This window comes from Gopherus flavomarginatus, chromosome 3, assembly GCF_025201925.1.
Source record: "Gopherus flavomarginatus isolate rGopFla2 chromosome 3, rGopFla2.mat.asm, whole genome shotgun sequence".
NCBI classification, from domain to species: domain Eukaryota; kingdom Metazoa; phylum Chordata; order Testudines; family Testudinidae; genus Gopherus; species Gopherus flavomarginatus.
The window spans coordinates 5553271-5571695 of NC_066619.1; the positions used below are offsets into that span (position 1 = coordinate 5553271).

Below are 18425 nucleotides of genomic sequence, written 5' to 3' on the forward strand. Positions count from 1 at the left end.
GCTAGGGTAAAAATCTTCCGACGAACGTGCACGCAGCGTGCGCACACCTAATTGGAATCGATATGAGCAAGTACTCGAAGAACTCACAGGTTTTTTTTTCCCCTACACATTGGCTAAGGAAGCAGCCATCTTATTCCCTAGTGTGAGTTGTAGTCTGTAGGAAACAACTACTACCCCAGCTTGTGCTTTAGCTGTTAGCACATTGATCCATAGACATTCAAGATCATTTTCTTGAGTTATCAGTGACTCGGAAACAGGTACATCCCTTTTGGACAAAGTGATCCCTTCCCTTTTGCCCATTTGGTCCTTCCTAAATAGGTTAACCACTAATATTCCAGTTGTGTAAATCATCCCAGTAGCTTTATGTCTAATCTCATTTATGCTCATAAACAAGCACTTCCTATTCCTGTTACCCAGGCTCCTAGCATTCGTGTGCAGGCAATTCAGGAATTTCATCTCTTCAGGGCCTTTGGTTTCTTGACTAATTTTGTTCTCAGCATCTCCATTTTGTGCTAAATGAGTGCTCATATCTTCCCTCTTTTTATCCTCCTCTTCAGTTATTAGTTTAACCCCCTGCTGAATACTGTAGCCAACCTATTCCCAAGGAGATTGGTCCCTACTACACAGAGAACAGGCAACAGACCCCTCTTAGGGCCAAACTGCTGCTTTGAACTGTCCTACACTGGCCTCTCTGAAACAGATCTGCTTTCGGAGGATATTCACCTGGACACGACAATGGGCAAATATTCCTCGGGGACCTTTCATACCAATATTAGTTGAGAAAAATACAACCCAGGGAAAAGGTGTGTAGATGTAAGTGTGGCATGTTGTTCACCTACCATTGGTTTCTCATTCTCTACCAGCAGGGGGAGACAGCCAGGGCCCTGTGAATTTCTGGGCTGTGGACTCTGTTTCTTGCCTCAGAGTTGTGCTTCAAAACCTGAATGTTTTTTTTGTTTTTTAAAGTTACTGTTTCTAGCCCTCGCAGTTGGGTTGCTTCCATGTTTTCATTGTTCTCTGCCTCAGACAATATCTCTGTAGGCTGCAAACTGCCCCATTAATTTAAACGGGTTAATTCTGAAATCTAAAGATGTCAACTGAAGTGTGTCACATTGATCATTTTGCTGCTGATTGTTTTAGAAAAAAAATCCCCCAGATGTGCTTATGCCAGTCCCAAACTTCCTGAGATGAGCAATAAGTACTGGCCTATTGCACTGACTGTATTAACTTGTATAAATACAGTCCACCCTTAAGGTAAAAGTGAAGATGCCAGAGAATTTCCACCCTGCTGCACCAAGTACTACAGAATTCAGAGACCCTGCTACGTAATTTAGGACCAGCTGGCTGGGGAAGACATTGGTTGGGGTCTTCCGTGACAATTTTTGTTTAACAACCTGAAGCAGGCTGGCTCTGTATATGCCCACTGGTAAGTGTCTCCATAGCTTGTCTCACCAGCTGGAAAGTGATATTGAAACGGCTGTGTGAGTTAGCATGAAGCAGCTATCAGCTCCAGGATAAATCGGAGCCACAGCAGGTTAGTTTGTGCTTGGATACTCAAACAAGTGCTGACATATTTGCTCTCCAAGAAGACTTAAAAAAAAAAAATGTGCTCAGACAGAACCATAAGGAGGTGAATTTGCATAAAAGGAGGTGTGATTAAAGTAGGCTATGCATCTCTGGCAATGCATTTCATGCCCTTTCTGAGGGGGGTTCCTTCCTAGACAGAGATTTTTCATGGGGAAAAATTCAACTTTCAGAAGGAAGGAGCAAATAACACACACAAGTGAGAGTCTCTGTAACAGTGACATTTTAAAAACTGTTCTGATAGTTCCTTGCAAGTTGTGTCCAGCTCTGTCAAATAGACACAATACAAGCATGGAGCATCAGCATGGCAGGAACTGCCTGGGTTTGGAGGACCTACTAGATGGGCCTGATTATGATTAAACCTCTCCTCCCAATTGAAACAGGAGTTCTCCTTCTCTACTGAAACCAGAGCGCAAGAGAGAAACGGGACACTGGGAATTCCATTTTAGAGTTTTATTAGTTGTTTTCTACAGAATCAAAATATTTAGCAAATTAAAGATTCATCAAGAAACTGCTTGTATTTTATGCATTTAGATCTTTAACAATGTACAACATAATACACCTTGAATTATCAAAACCAAACAAAAAAACTGATGTCCATTACTAGATGTTATTGAATATGTAACTAAAGCAGTGTGGGGGGAAATGGAACTAATGCAGTGAGTATATTGTTTGCATTTAAAGAAAGTGCTTGAAAGAGAACCCCCCTGCTTCACACTGAATATCATTTAAAACAGACCATCAACTGATTTCCTAAGAGGGCATTTGTTTAAATAACCTGTAAACCTGGAGGGGTGAGATTGCAGAGGCCCAGCTCTGACCTCTTCGGTTCAAGGACCAGCCACTGGCTGTGAGTCCAGCTAGAGTTCAGAGCTTACCTGTTGTGAAAAGACTCTGTTTACACACCACTCAAGCACTGGACACCTATGCCCGGCAGAAGTGTGTGGCAGAAGGGCCAAAAACAAGAGGGAAAGGAACGGCTTCTCTCTTTATGCATAGCGACAGGTTAGAAACCAGTGTTCCACTAAGTTACAGACTAATTCTCAACCCAATAAAAATTAAAATCCATTGCACTAAACGTCAACTTCAGTTACTCTGAACTGTGATACAGCCAGTGTTTCAGTAGAAGCTGACACCATGAAAGCAGCTTCAAAGGACCAGAGCATTCTTGTTTCAAAACCAACTTTGCATTCCTCTGTCCAAGTCCAGTGCAACAGTGAGGAAAAAAAAAAAAAAATACTTCCAGCTTTGTTTATGTACAATTCCAGTAGAGGTCGGGCAGTCTAAATTCTTCGTGGCCAAACCAGAAAAGGGAACCTAGGAAAGGGCACTTTCAAAATTTAATTTAAGGAAGGAAGTTACCTCCTCTCAATGGGAAGAGCGTGCTGGAGTGACGCACGCAGATGGGCTCACTCAGTCGCCTTCTCCAATGTACACAAAACGCAGGGCTTCTTCCCAAAGAGAGAGCACGTCACACTCTTCGGCTGTGAAGGTGGCAGAGGTCTGGTCACACAGGCAGGCTGCCTTCCCCTGGAGGCACTCTCCATTATACTCCAAGAACCCCTGCATCTTCAGCTGGCTCCAGCACGGGCCATTAGATCTTCCAAAGCATTGTCCTGGTCATTGTTATGTAATAATAAGACCTCCTTAATGTCTTTCAGTTCAAAGCCCATTTCCTTAAATTTACTCATGAGCTGGAGAAGTTCTGTTGTCTAGAAGAGAGAGACACATTCAGGGTTTGAGAAGGGGAAGGTTCCAGGGAAGGCTCAGCTTTGATTCAGGGGATGCTGACAGGGGGCTGGGAAGGCAATGCAGGGCTAGTCTCTTGCCACTGGCCAGAATGGGGGCTGCTCAGTTAATGGCCAAAACTCCCAGATGCCGGAGACAAACCAGTTCAACCGCACTTGTTTAACGGACGCACACTTAGCGGCATGGCCGCCATTTGGCTGTGCTCATTATTCACCTTCAAAACCCTCCTTTGCAATCCCTACAAGAAGCTGCACCATGGTTAGACGGCTGGTGTCAGAGACCACTGCCCGCATGTTGACCTACGCTGCTCATTGTTTCCTTGTACTCCTGCATCAGTCTCGACTCACACTCAGACTGCTAGCTCTTTCAGCCAGGCCTGTGTTCATACAACATCTAACACAAAGGGGGGGGGGGGGGCAATCTAGGATGAGGGCTCCTAGGCACTGTGGTGGTCCTATTACTACTAAGAAAACCGGCAGGCAATGAAGCTTGGGCTGCAGTGTGTCTCTTATGCATCATTAGCTTCTGTTGCGTGAATTAACCATTCTAGGCTAAAGACCATCACTGGGGCCTACACAGTCTCCATTGAGAGTTAGGGATCAGTCCCCAACATGCTCTTCACTGAGGCCACCCAGAGCCTGATGGTTTCGTGGGCCTTTCCCAAGGATGGGACAGAACCAGTCTGAACTCTGCACTGGCCATGTAGGCCAAAACCTGCCCTTTCAGTTTCTGCTGCATCTCAAAGTTGTATCAATTTGAAGTCGTGACCATGCTTGTTAGAAGCTAAAGGCTCCCGAGGCTGAGTCTGGGAACTGTACAAGTGCCCTTGCTATCACATGGTTCTTGGTGGGATCAACCCAGTTTCCAGAAGACAGGTGTCCACCAACAGCACGAGAACTGGGAGCCCTGAGTCTCAGGAGACACCCTCAGGGCTGACAGAAGGAGGAGACATCGGAATTGTGAATTCACAGAAAGCTATTTCATTTGCAACTCACGTCCCTAACAAGTCCCCTGGCTTCCCCCTCTCCCATTAAACTTGTGTAGCTTTTCCCAAAGTGGGTGTCACCTAAGGACAGGCTATTTCCTGGGTTTGGGTGAGGCTGGTTCTGTTGCCAGGTTTACAGGAGGGGCTGGGTGCAGATTCCTTCCTGCAGCCAAGCCCACGTCACTCCACCTCTGTCATGCCAGGAGCTGCCCCTTGTGCTTACCTGACCCTCCCTCTGCCAAGTCCCATTCCCATCCTGAGCCCAGGAAAGAGCAGGGGAGTTGGCATGTACCAGCAGCACAAGCTAAAGCTGAAGGAGCAGCGACTATGTGGAACAGATGGGTGGGGTGAGGCTGGCTATCTAGTCTTGCTGTCAAAGCCGTAAGTCAGGAGATGGCTCATTTTAAAGAGGGAATGGTAGAGTAAAGGAGGCACAGGGCACAAGCTGAGGGCACAGCCTCACCCTTGAAGTGTTCAGGACACGAGCCCCAGGACCTCAGTGCAGTGTTTGGAGAGTGAATGCAATGATCCTTAGTGTCCGGGAGATTAAACACCAACCCTTCTTACAGTCAGCTTCCCAGCCTCACAGGAGCCAAGGCTCTGGCATTAAAACAAAATCAGAGTTTAAAATAATTTACTGCTGCTGAAATCAGTCCTTTGTGACATCGGCTGCAGCAAGCAGTTGGTGCCGCAAATGGATGCAGGACTTCAAGCAAGGCAGCTGGAGCAGATGAGACCTCAAGGCAGGTCTCCCGTTTTCATGCAAATGTTGTAGTGGCAAAACTACTGAAAGTGGCTGATATTTGGAAGTGGAGGAAACAATTCTGTAATCGGAGCAGAACCGCTCCCAAGTAAGTGGTTTCTCAATGGCCGAACAGGCATTTGCTCGACTTCCACCGCGAGAGATGCTCTCTGAAAGTCAGTGAAACAACACAGCAAAGCACCTCCCCTTGGCATGTAACCAGGACAGCCTCACCTTCTCCTCTGAACACTGGTACATTTCCAGAGCTGCTTCGACAAGGAGAGGATCGAAGCCCTTCTCACAAAGCTGGCTGTGTGCAAACAGATAATCAAGAACCTGTGGGGGGAAAATTAGATAGGAAAGTAACTCACCACTCGGCTACTCACCCCACTTGCCCCACAGCCCATTGACAAGGCTTCACTAATTGCTTAGAGAAAGTCCTTCTTGTCGCGACTAACAGGTTCTCAGCACGGGAACTCGCTCAGAGAAGTTGAACTAAACTCTTTTGGCCTTTCCTTCTCTCCCTCCATGAGCTTTGGTTTTCACTTTCAGCCAGAAGCAGTCTATCAATGAAGGCAGGCCATTCTTTTGCTCTTCAATACTGATGAAAGCTCTGCCATCAAGGCATTTTTTCAGAAGTGGCTAGTACTCCTACACAGCAACCATTTTTAACACCCTGCTGAGGGTTCAATGATCAAGATGAAAAGTCTCTTGAACCCTGGCTTCCCCACAGATTTCAGGGAGCTGATCCAGTCTGAAAGCTGTCGCACCTTTTGAGATCAGTTCAGCTTACTGGATGCTCTGCTGAGATAGAGCCAAATTCACGGCCCATTTTGGTCAATTTCACGAGCATAGGATTTTAAAAATAGTAAATTTCATTATTTCAGCTCTTTAAATCTGAAATTTCAGGACATTGTTAACTGTAGGGGTCCTGACCCAATAGGGAGTTGTGGGGGAGGTAATTGTAGAGAGGAGGGGATCATGGTACTGCTACCCTTACTTCTATGCTGCTGCTGGTGGTGGCGCTGCCTTCAGAGCTGGGCAGCCAGAGGGCAGCGACTGCTGGCCAGGGGCCCAGTTCTAAGGCAGAGCCGCTGCCAGCAGCAGCACAGAAGGAAGGATGACAGGGGATGGATCACTTGATGATAACCTGTCTGCTCATTCCCTTCGGGGCACCTGCCATTGGCCACTGTCAGAGGACAGGATACTGGGCTGGATGGACCATTGGTCTGACCCAGTGTGGCCGTTTTATGGTATTGCCACCCTTCCTTCTGTGCTGCTGCCTGCACAGCTGGGCCCTCGGCCAGCCACCGCCACTCTCCAGCCGCCCAGCTCTGAAGTTGGACTTTTCATAACTTGGCACCTTATGCAGAGTCTCCAGAAGTCACACACACCACGACTGCCAGCTCTGTGCTGCTCCTCCAGACTAGCGGCTCTCAACGTTTCCAGATGCCTGCACCCGATTCAGGAGTCTGCTCTGTCCTGCACACCCCCAAGTTCCACCTCATTTAGAAACCACTTGCATACAAAAATCAGCCATAAAAACACAGACGTGTCACAGCACGTTATTCTGGGAAATTGCTGACTCTCATTTTTACCATATAATTATAAAACAAGCCATTTGGAATATAAATGCTGTACTTCTCTACTTCAGTATACGGAGCAGTAGAAACCAGGCACTGTATGAAATTTTAATTGGTCCTGACTTCGCTGGTGCTTTTTATGTAGCCTGTTGTAAAACTAGGCGAATACCTGTACGAGTTGCTGCACCCCCTGGAAAATTCATGCGTACCCCTAGGGGAATGCCTGCCCCTGGTTGAGAATCACGGCTCTAGAGTACAAAGAGGCTTTACATTTGCTATTGGCTGGAAAGATGAGGAATCACTCAAGCAGCCAAGACAAAGTATCCTTTCTACTAACTGATGGGGCACTAAACCCATCCCCCTCTGTGCTCCTGGTGGCCAGGGGATGCTCTGAAGAGGGCACAGAGTAACTGTAAGAATAAGGAAAATTTAGCAACATTCTTCCCCTATTTGTTTGGGCAGAAACATTTTCTGGGTCTGAAGCTGATCCAACAGACTCATAACTGCCACTTCACTATGCAATAAAGTGAGCTCTGTGACCTGACCTTTCTGAGGCCATATGCGGCAGTGACTGAAGAATGCCACACTCTCAAAAGAGCCAGCTGCTGCATCGCTGCTAAAGCTAGCATGTGTCATCTGCACCCTATCAAACCCTTTGGGGCCAAGGCTAAGTTCCCTCTAAGCTGCACGGCCACACAGCCGCATAGCAGCCTACTAAGCGCCGTGCAGGTGCTCAGGGCTGCAGCAGGGAGATTTGCCTCTCCCCATCAGCTCCAACCCAGACCTGGACCTGCTGCGGCAGGGGAAGAGGTGCCTATAATGCGGCCCCAGCCCCAGCCTGGACCTGCCACACCTGGGAAAGAGGTGCTTATCCCGTGACCCCAGCTCCAGAGTTCCTGAGGTGGGGAGAGGCACCTACCCCCCACATCCCAGGTGCGGCTGCGGGGGAGGAGCCGGGGGGGGAAAGAAGAGAAGCACTCTCTCTCCACCATAGCCCAAGGGCAGCCTGCGCCCCAAACCCCTCATCCCCAGCCCCACCCTTGAGCCTGCACCCCCCTGTACCCCAAACTTCCGCCCCAACCCTGCCACATGAATTTTGTTATGTGCACCAATATGGAGATGATGTGTCACACAGGGTCGCACACACAGGCTGTCACACACCTCCATATTGGGGCACGTAACAAAATTCATTCCGCACATGCGTGGGAAAAATTAGAGGGAATATTGGGCCCAGATCTCCCAAATAGTGAGCCTGCAAAAAAGCCCTCAAGCACCTGTAACTGCAGTTGGCCCAGTTGTGTGGCTTTCACCACCGTTGTATCTGAGCAAGACGAAGGTCCATGCTGAAGTTCCTCACCTGAAGTCTAGATCTCCAAGCCCAGCATCTCTCCCCCCAAAGGAGGAAAGGCCACGAGTGGCTGAGGTTCTCCAATCTCGTAACAGTGGGCAGGAAGCATTTCTAGGCTGGTGCTGACCAAAGGAATGTTTCACACCTGAAGCTGCCACTGGCCGCAGCCAATGGACGCACTTTCCTTGTAACCAGTTCACCTGGTACTAGTGACACCCACACTTCACCTCCAAAATTCATTCCCTGTTAGTCTGCAAATTACGGAAAACTCCAGACCTCCATTAGGTCCTAAGTGTTTTGGTTTTTGTAAGGCCATGGTTTCACACTACTGACAGAGATGGCTGCACCTTTGGAGCTCCCACTCCTTTGCAAGAGCTTTTACCTGTTCTATATTCTGTCCTTTCTTCTTCATGGCTGTCATGACGTCTTCGTAAGAGTATCCCATGTTGACGACTGTTTCCACACACTGCCTCTCACTGGCAGACAGGGCCTGCAGCACGTCTGAGTACGTGGGGCCGCTTGACCATTTAGTGCAGCTGGTATTACTGGGCACTTTAGACACTGCGAAGTTTTGGTGCATTACCTAGGAATGGGAAGCCAAGCAGAAATGAGTGGTGATACATCTCTATCCCAGCACCAGGTCTTTCCCCTCCGTGGCTAGTGTGGGACTACTCCTTACAGGACTCTGAAGGAGTTATCTGATCTCGTTTGAAATTCATGAAGCAGGGCTTCCCACACTTCCTTTGGGAGACCAATCACTGTTGGGATGAAACTGAGCAGTGGCGTACAAAAACATTCCCTCCACTCCCAATGATCTCTTCAAGGATCACCCTAGGCAGTTCCTCACTTGATAGCCCCTTCTACTTTGAAAGGTACTAGAACTACGTTCGCTAATTTAGCCGAGCTCTGTCATCATGAGATGACAGCCAGCTAGAGAGATTAGGTAACAAAAAGAGCATTTATGGAAGCAGCAGACGCAACTCCAGGCCCTCAGAAGGTACAGATGACCACACCCAGGTGCTGACGACTTTAACTGTCAGTACACTCATAGGAGCCATTCATTGCTTCCTTCACACAAAAGAACATTACCAATGTATGGGTAATTTAAGAATGGACTATGCAACATGCTATTTTACGTAGGTATTTGGGGACTTACCATAGGGAACTCTGATTCCTTGTAGTCTGGCTGTACCTGTAAAAACAGTAGATTAATGAGAAGATTGAAGAGATGTCTACTATACTGGCAAACAAAGTTTCTAGTGAGAGAGGGGGCCTGGAAAGACAGAATCAGGAAAGATGGGTAGAGGAGCAACAATTGCCATACTGGGTCGGACCAATGGTCCATCTAGTACACACCTGCCACTGACAACAAAATGAAGACATCCTGTAGTAGAGAATTACAGAACAGCCTGCCTATAAAAGAGGTTTCTTCCCAACCTGTCAGTCAGCAGATGGCCCAAAGAGGAAGGATTTATAGCCCTTCTAGGAATAATTCTAAAACATTTTAATCTAATGTAATTGTGGATGCTAATTATCCATGTAAATGTCCAATAGATTGCTGAAGCCTACTAAACTCTTGACCTGAGTGATGGCGTGCAACAGAGTTCCACAAGCTGATTTTGTGCTAGGTAAAAGTATTTCCCTTTATCAGTTTTAGGCCAAAAGATTTCACTGAATGTCCCTTTGAGTTTGTACTATGAACAAAGTAAAATGGACACCCAGCAATTTACCTCCTCTCACCCATTCAGCACTCTGTGTCTCTTTCATCCCCCCACTTACTGGTCTTCTCAAACTAAACTAGCCCATTATTTCTACTCTCTAGGCCTCTAGCTACTTCCGTGGCCCATTTTAGTATCCCTTCTGCTATATTCTTTTCTGAGGTGTCTACAACTGACTACAGTATTCCAGGTGCGAGCATAACATTGATATTTACATGACAGAATTTCAGTATTTTCTACCTATCGCATTCTTGATACATCCAAACAAGGCCTGCTTTTTTCACTACCCTTTCACTGATCGACATACACTTTGTCTAGAAGCTGGGAGGTGGGAAGGGCTCACTGTTAACCTTTTACCATATTGAAAATTGGCCATTTATTCCTACTCTGTTTTGTCTCTGAGCAGTTTCTAATCCTCCCATCCCAGGCTCCAGAAAGCAGCTTTGGGTTCTCCCGTGACTGTTTAAAATGCCCACTGGATCTTGATTTTACCTGTTATCTAGATTAAAATTCTAAGTTCAGGCGCATACGTGTATCAAATACTGGAAGCTGATCAGCTGCGTATCTCTAGCCCAGTTAAAGATTTGCTCCCCTTCACATGTGCAGCAGAAAGGTGTTGCTTACCCACTACTAAATCAGCACAGGCCACCATCCAGCTAACTGGAATTCGGGCCCACTCAGATTTATTCCAGGCTGGACCAACTTTGCCCAACCATGGAAACTTGCCAGGAGCCTGAGGGCCCCATCTATTTGAACAGAAAGGTGCAGGCTGCACTTATCCATGGAGAGAAGCCTTCAGACTACACATCCCAGCATGCAATGCTTCATCGCAATACAATAGCTCAAAAGTTGGTTGCCAGAACTTTACAGGCTTGATGTATGAAGTAAGCACGCTCTCAAAACTCACCAGCACCATTTTGAATCTTACAAAAACATAAGTTGCCTATTTACGTGGGGTTTTTTTGTGGGTGTGAGAGCAGGACATGGGTTATAACTGGAGCTAAGAGGAAGTCATCATCTGAGTTCCTTCTTCAGAAACCTTTCTCCCCACAGCTTCTCCTGAACAGATGGCTAAGAGCCATCTGGAGAAATGTAAGTATAGAGATTTGCTTGGCTAGGGAAAGTGTTGTATACTAGCATACCGCATTCTCCATAGCCCTTACTACTGTGCTGAAACCACTGATGGTCCTGGACTGCATATGGTCCACACGCCAGCCAGATCTGGCTTACCTAAAAGCATTTAGATAAGAAAGCCAATGAGCAGCACCTAACTCATTGAGATAGTTCTGTTTCATTTCACTTCACTTGTTCCATATCAGCTATTCCAGCCTCGCCCCAAGCAAATGTGACTTTACAGTTATTCATAGTTGATATCAATTCAGTGCTGGCGGGACAGTAAGTGGATTCTCTTCTGGGAGCAGACACTTGTTACAGAAGGCTCACGTATTCGGATACTGATTTGTCCCAGGATGTCTGATTTCTGTGGGGCAACAGTAGGTTAAGTTAATTAAATGGTACATCCCAGAGCTGCTTAATCTTTGGGGGAGGCAGGAGACATAAGAGGCCAGTTGCTCCTCATCATCCGCCTCCCCAAAAATATTCCCAACCAAAGGAGGAAATTAAAACTCCAGAGGAAACTAGTGAGAAAGGAACAAGTGAACTCGTTTCTTCGCAAAGCGAAAACCATTCACCACGCTCACCAACCTGCACTTCTATAAACCACAAGCCTCTGTTGAATGTACATATAAGATTGTGGCTCAGCACCTGCCTTGTGCATGCTTTGACAATACTGTTGCCTTATACCGGACAGGCCAGAAACCACAACAAAGATCAGATAGAAAGTCCACTGAAAGTGTCGAGTGACATCAAAAATTCAGTATATAATTGTAACAATAGCCCAACTGTCAATACTCATCCTAAGCAGCACCAGGTAGAAACAGCACCCACCGCAAAATGACGCCTGCAGTTCATTTGTCAACACTACACCCAGATCCATTTAATTTCAATCCATTAGTTCTCAGAGGCAGTTTTTTTATTTGTCTTCTTGCCTACTTTGTGTAAACTGAATTGTGAAGATCACCAGTTGCCAGACACTGTGTATGACATACAGCATGGCAGAGGCCAAGAAGTTCAGCACCTAAAGATCTAAACTCAGAAGAGGAAGAGGAAGCCACTTTTACAACAAAAGGCAACTTGTGTAGTTTCAGGTAAGTCCCAGTTTAAAATGACCAGTATTCTTACGCAACCACCACAAAAATCTAGTCTGTATCGGCAGTTATTAACACATTAACAAGTAACTCAAAAACCAAATCACCAAAGCCTCTCTCAACTACAGGAAAAGAAGTTGTAATGGGACACCAAGACACACGTGGATGATCATGACACTTCCCAAATGGGGCAGACAGCCCATCTGAGGACGGACAGGAAGAGGCTCTGTATGGACATTTTACCCCAGATGTCAAGAGCTGCTCTTAATAGACTAAACCTTCAAAACTACCTCAGATGATCCCGGCTTTCATCTGTACAACCATGATCTTCTGAACAAGAGTATATTTCCCAAGTCCTTAAGACTATAACATGGGAATCCAAAAAACCCTCAAGCTTATTGTTAAGACTCCTAGAAATTCGAGACAGGAGAGCCCAGTTATGTCAGTGTACCTATTTCTTAGCTCTAAAATATTGTTCCAACAGCATTTTTCCCTACAACTTTGTCCAGTCTAGCATTAAGTGTCTCAACTAAGGAGACGTCCATCCCCTTCCTCGGGAAACACATCTCAAGTGCAGGAAGCTTTCTTGCAATTCAATCTAATTGTTGAGCAATTTCCTTCATGTGCGTCCACAAGTCCTTATCCTCCCTGAAGCATCCCAAAGAATGCCTGCCTCCTTGGGGCTTGCAAGGGTTTCTCTAGTGTAGATGGGCCCAGCGACGGTCACATCTCACCAACTCTAGTTGCTCAGCAGAGCTATTTAGATTTTCATCTCTCTCTTCTCAAGCTCTTTAGAGCCACAGGATATTCTGCCTGAGACATGTGTGAAGATAAAGCTATCACAGCCACCCGATTTGATGAATGATGCTCTCTAATAAGAAACAATTTTCAGAGCAATGACTGCTCACTGATGGGTTGGACATATTTTCTTTTCCTGCTGCGTTCTGGATTAACAGTGCTAATCCTCTGCACAATGCTATTTTTATTGCTAAAGATAAAACTCATCACTTTTGCTCTGCTCCAATGACTAGCGAATTTTCCAAAATGCTGGGTTTCCGTATTAGCACTATGTGTGCCTATGCCTGCTAACTTATTGATGGACTTTGGTTTCTAGGCTGTATGAACTGACTGTGGTAGAATGATCACCAAAAGGCAGGTATTCCTCAAGGGCTCTCTACCCCTTTGTTTGGACGTGTGCTAGGTCATTTGCTTTCTGAACTCCAGTGTCACGTAGCAATCTACAAAGCCTTTGAGTGGAGAATGTATTCCAGTGTTACCACAGCACCAAGATGTAACGTTTTATATGGAACACGAGGGGTCTCCCCGCACCCTACCTTCAAACCCTTCCCTGCAATAGCTAGGGTTGAGATTTTCAGAGCCAAGTATGGGGTCTGAATGTCCAATTTCCATTCGTTTCAATGGGAACGGGATGTTCAAATCCCGTCGGTTCTTTGAGAGAAGTTCAGCCTATGTTTTGAAGGGAAAAGGAACAGATGGATAAGCAAAGTTTGCTTCTTCCCTTCAAGCTATGCTGGACTGAAATGGTCTCTGATCTCTAGGCCAGAGCCACATGTTTAGAAGCATTTACTAGTCATGACAAAGTTGATCTAGAACTCAGAGCACAGAAAACATCTAACTTATTCCAAGCACCTTTTCAGACCATTTTTATAAACTGTACAGCAGCCGATTTTACAGTCCTGGTGGTTTGAGACTGATCTGTAGAACTGTCAAAAGGACCTCAGAGCAGCAAGGCACTTTCGGCCCAGGTTCAGGCCTGAGAAAAGCAGGTACCAGATTTCAGACAAGGGTCATTTTCACTCAAATAAAAGCCCCCTTATGCGTTTGGCGGGGATGCTGGAGGGAAGAGAATTAAAAGGAGTAGCTGCCAGTGCACAGTTTATTGTACAGGTCAGAACTGAAGCACACAGCTCTACAAGGGAAGTGGGGATATTTGCACTACTACGGTCTGCATCAGTCTCTTGAGTTATAAGCCGTATCACTTTTTGCGGCTTAATAAAGTCATCTCAAAGTGTCCTGCGTGCAGATGCCATGTCTCACTACTGACCATCCTCGGACATTCCTAACACAAGCATTTCAATGGAATGTTTGCATAAAGCATTTGATTAAATCCATCAGGGTAGTTTAGAAATGAATGTCTCAGTTTGGGGTGAACAGCCAGAATGTATGAGAGTATAGCAGCGAAAAAAATCTTACCAGAGCCTGAAACCCAACGTGTCCAAGATCTCTTACCACAAATACCTCTAGCAACTTGCCAGGAGCCAGAGAACACCTCATGGTCTAAAGTGAATTAGACTACAGCTGTCTACATCCAACCCAGCGATATGTGATCCTCTGAGACTAACTCCCAGCATCCAATGTTTCATCTTTAGCTGATCAGTTTTCCATTTAGATCAAGATGGAGCAATGCACGAGGGGACACGTATTGTCAGCAGCCCACATCCGAGTAGTAAATCAAAGGAAGCTACAGGATACATTTTAGAAATAAGAGTCACATTCACCTTCTCCTTGAACACCTCAAACCTATTTTAACCTGTTGAATCCTTACCTTCGTTGCTGTGTTTTGAGATGATTGTTCTTCTGTACAAGGTGTTGACACAGATAGGGAAGGCAGCCTGGATGAAGAGGATAATGTCGACGTCTCCATTCCACTGTCCACATGTAAAGCAGAAAGTCCAACAACATGGTGTCCGTTGAGTTCGCTAGCCTTACTCAGAGAGCAGACCTGTGAAGAGCTGAGGAAAGTGCCGTTGTGGAGACAGGTAGCGCTATGAAAAGTGCTTGTGAGCTTTGACATTTTCTGATCGCTCTCATCCGAGTCAAGTTTGGGAAAGGAGAGAGATTTGATATTGCTCACTGACGTGATGGGGGAGAGGGACACTCTGGAAGACAGGGACATCTTTTCACAGTTTTCCAACTGTGGTAAAGTGATAAAGCCATTGGGTTTGTGAAGGGGCTTGAAGTCCAAGGTAGCCCTTTCTATGGATGCCAGAACTTCCTGATCTTGTAACACAGACTCCGGCCCTACTTTGGGCAAGTTATTCTCCAACAGTTGGGTGACAATTGGCCCAGTCGTACCAAGAATATTTTTCAGTTCTTCTTTTTCATCAATAGTTTTTAACTCCAGATTGTCAAATGGGTCTTCTTCACATTCAAAATCTGCTGGGTTGAAGTCTGCCTTCGGGTAAGGTGGACTAAGGACCTTTTGCTTTATGGCACTGCTGTTGGCAGGGGTGGGAGTAAGAATGTTATTGTGCTGTAGACTAGCGAGAATAGGGTTAATGGGAAGTGGCACAGCCTCCGAGAAGCCCATTTTGCTGTTGTCATCTGAAGCAGCCCTGGAATTAGCTATTGCTTGTGCAGCCTTTCGCTCTGATTCTCTCTGAGCTGCTTGGATTTTTTTGATGTCTTCCGCCCACTCGATAGTTCTTTTTTCCAGGGAGAAGTCATACTGTAAGAAGAAATGAGATTCAAGGGTAAGGAGCATAGTCCACTACTTTGTGACGGCAACATCATCCTATACGTAGCAAGGAACGTGGAGTAACAACTTATATATATTGCCCACGGGGTGGGGATGATTTCTCTTAATTAATATCTCTGTTGCTCACCTACTGACAAGATGATGATGTTCTTTGTGCCTCTAGAAATGACTTCTTTCTGACAAAAAAAATTACTACATGACCCCAGGAAGGGGGACCAGAGCCTGAGCCCGCCCTGGGAAGGGGTCCAGCGCCAAAGCCCAGACCCCACCACGCCAGGTGGGTGGGCCAAAGCCTTAGCACAAGGGCTTCAGACCCAAGTGGGGGGTCTGTAACCCTGAGCCCCACCACAAGGGCTGAAGTTCTCAGGCTTAGGCTTTGGCGCTGGGCAGTGGGGCTTTGGCCCTGGCCCTGGGGCTCGGGCCCTAGCAAGTCTAACACCAGCCCTGGTGACTCCGTTAAAAAGGGGTCTTGATCCACTTTGGGGTTCCCATCCACAGTTTGAGAACCGCTGTTCTAGAAGCGAACCTTGGCTATATGCCAAGGGATCTATTGTATTCCTCCTTTCCACATGATTTTGCTTAAAAAACTGTTATGAAGATTAACAACATACCACAGCATCCATCTCCCACAGAAGAGAGCGTGCGTAGCATAGAAATCAAGCACACTACTCAATGGTAGACCTCTGCTATGATCTAGCTTCAGGATTTGCTGCTAGGCTGTAATTTTCCCTATTGATGAACTGGTCACAAGTCACACAAGAATAGAGTAGATTCTGGGTTACTGCAGCACTGGAAAGATGATGAAATTTTTTACCTCTCTTCAGAAGAGGTTAAAGCCCAACCAGAGTTTAGTACCCAATAGAAAGAAGAGGCACTAACTTAAGTACTGCCCATGCAAGAACCTAGCAAAGGAGTCATAAAACTGAGATATTAGCCTCTAGCTTAGAAGCAGATCTGTGTCGCTATTACCAGCACGACAGGGGCCCCTGAGCTTTTTCACATTTTAATATGAGCTCTTCCAAGGAAGTGCAAGCATAAGGATCAACTCTTACATAACCCACTGTGGCCGAATGTCCCTCCTCATATTCACACACCACATAGCACTGTAATAATTTTTCTGCAAGGGATACCTTGTGAGGTATCATTTGAAAACTAATAAGCTTGCTGGTCAATGTCATGCTGAAATGTACGTAGCAACGTGATCTGTAAAGTTATGAACACAAGCTGAAATGATGACTGAAATGTGTTTACCAGGCAAGTCTGAGGAGAGGGCAAACCTGTTTCTCAAAGACAAAAGACAAGCTGGCACCTCTAGCCAAGTGTCAAAGTTGACTGGCAATCACCGGTCAAGCAGCCATTCTTTGGCAGTGAAGGGGGGCTGGAACAGATTGAAACTCCATGCCTCCAACCTCATACCTGAAAGGAACTTTAACTGGGATAACCCTCAGGAAAATGCATTTCAAAGGGTGGCTGGACTATAAATTGAGGGACAAAAAACACCCCAGACTCTTTCCCCTCCTTGCCCCATTCCAACCAGGAAGATAAAGGAACCAGCTTTTGGACTTCGTGTGAGATCTTGACTTGAAAATTTGATCAGTAATATTGCTGTGAACCTGTGGTAAGGATTTTACCTTGAACCAAGTCTAGTTTGTTAAGTTTACTTACTAAAAAGCATTTTTCTCTGCTTCTCGTGTACCCATTTCTGACTTTAATGCCTTATAATTGTACTCACTTAAAATCTCTTTGTAATTAAATAAACTTGTTTTACTCAGTCAAAACCAATCCAGTGTTGTGTTTCAACTGAACTGTTGGGTAACTCCAATTAAAAGTCGCAAACTGTTGTACACTGACCCCTTGCAGTGTCAGTGGACCTCTAATATCCCAACTCTGCAAGAGAGTGCTGGGCAGTGCGGAACACACCTTTCTGGGGAAAATCCAGGACTGCGAGTGTGTTGGGGTCACCCTGCAGGTCTGGAAGCCAGAGCGGGGCTGGTGTGTACCTGACAGGCTGCTGGGGTCAGAGTTGGTGGACCAGGGCTGTGGCTATATGCAGACACTCAGCATGTGACCTGCATGCTGTTTGTCAGAGGCCCAGCTTGGGAGTTACAGCAGCACCCAAGGCTGCAGGATGGGTTGTAACAAAACCCCTCACCGGTCTGGACTGCATCCCAGAATACAAGACCTGCCTATAGCCAGTTTGCAGGACAAGAGAATTTACCGTTGCACAAGTGACAGAACAGACCACAGCCAAATTAACATGCTAACGCTTTATAAGAGCAGACAGCGGTATGTTCTGAGAACGCAGGCAAAGGGCAGACACTTCACAAAGCGGCCTTGGCCCTTACACCGCGCTACAACATTTGACATGCTGAAAGCAGACAAGCCTGGCACCAGCAAGCTGGACTGTCTTCTGCTGCAGATCTCAAAGGAGGCAGTGTGCCATGATACACGAGCAGCTCCTTGACTTCACTGTGTGTGTCACTGGCTTGGAGGGGAAGGAAAAGGAGAGTTACGCTATGTCCCACGTTAGCCATTTAGTGTTAAAATAGACCTCGAACACATCAGATCAATTCCTTATAGAAAGTAAACTATGAAATCAAAAGACTTAACTATTGATTTGATTGGCTCTGTGGCCATGACCCAAAATCCATATTCCAGGGAACTCTGTGGAAACATCACATGGCATAAAGAACACCAAGCCACTTTATTGAGACCTGCCATTCTCTCTGCATAAGGATTGGCAGTAAACAGGACCTTGGCTCCTAATTTAAACTTCTATTAAGTTAGCATGGTTGGATTCCTAGTACCAATTTTCAAATGATAAGCATGCAAGGATTTTTTAAAAGTTAGTCCGTTTAATCCATCGATTTCAAACTAATCAAAAAATTAAGGCAACTTAAGACCACGTGCCTGGAAAAGTGTGGAGATATTTATTTGCCAAGTTACATAACCTGGCCATATGGCTGGGTAAATAAATTGTTTTCCTTTGTACTTCTCAGTGACAAGAGCT

The 18425-nt window shown here is 46.0% G+C and overlaps 1 protein-coding gene across 4 annotated transcripts in view; it reads right to left on the reverse strand.

Moving 5' to 3' along the window:
• Window positions 1–2022: 2022 nt before the first annotated feature.
• The window catches only part of UBAP1 (ubiquitin associated protein 1), a 65826-nt gene continuing 49423 nt past the window's right edge, over window positions 2023–18425 (reverse strand). For 2 of the 4 annotated variants that reach the window (XM_050943617.1, XM_050943618.1), the window contains 5 exons: window positions 14483–15385; window positions 9148–9183; window positions 8374–8574; window positions 5295–5396; window positions 2023–3296 (listed from right to left, as the gene is read on the reverse strand). In XM_050943617.1, coding sequence (XP_050799574.1) covers window positions 3156–3296; window positions 5295–5396; window positions 8374–8574; window positions 9148–9183; window positions 14483–15385 — 1383 coding nt within the window. In that variant the 3' untranslated portion in view covers window positions 2023–3155. Of the gene's footprint in view, window positions 4919–5294; window positions 5397–8373; window positions 8575–9147; window positions 9184–14482; window positions 15386–18425 lie in introns of all 4 variants that reach the window. The other 2 variants (XR_007773109.1, XM_050943619.1) reach the window with 2 other exon arrangements.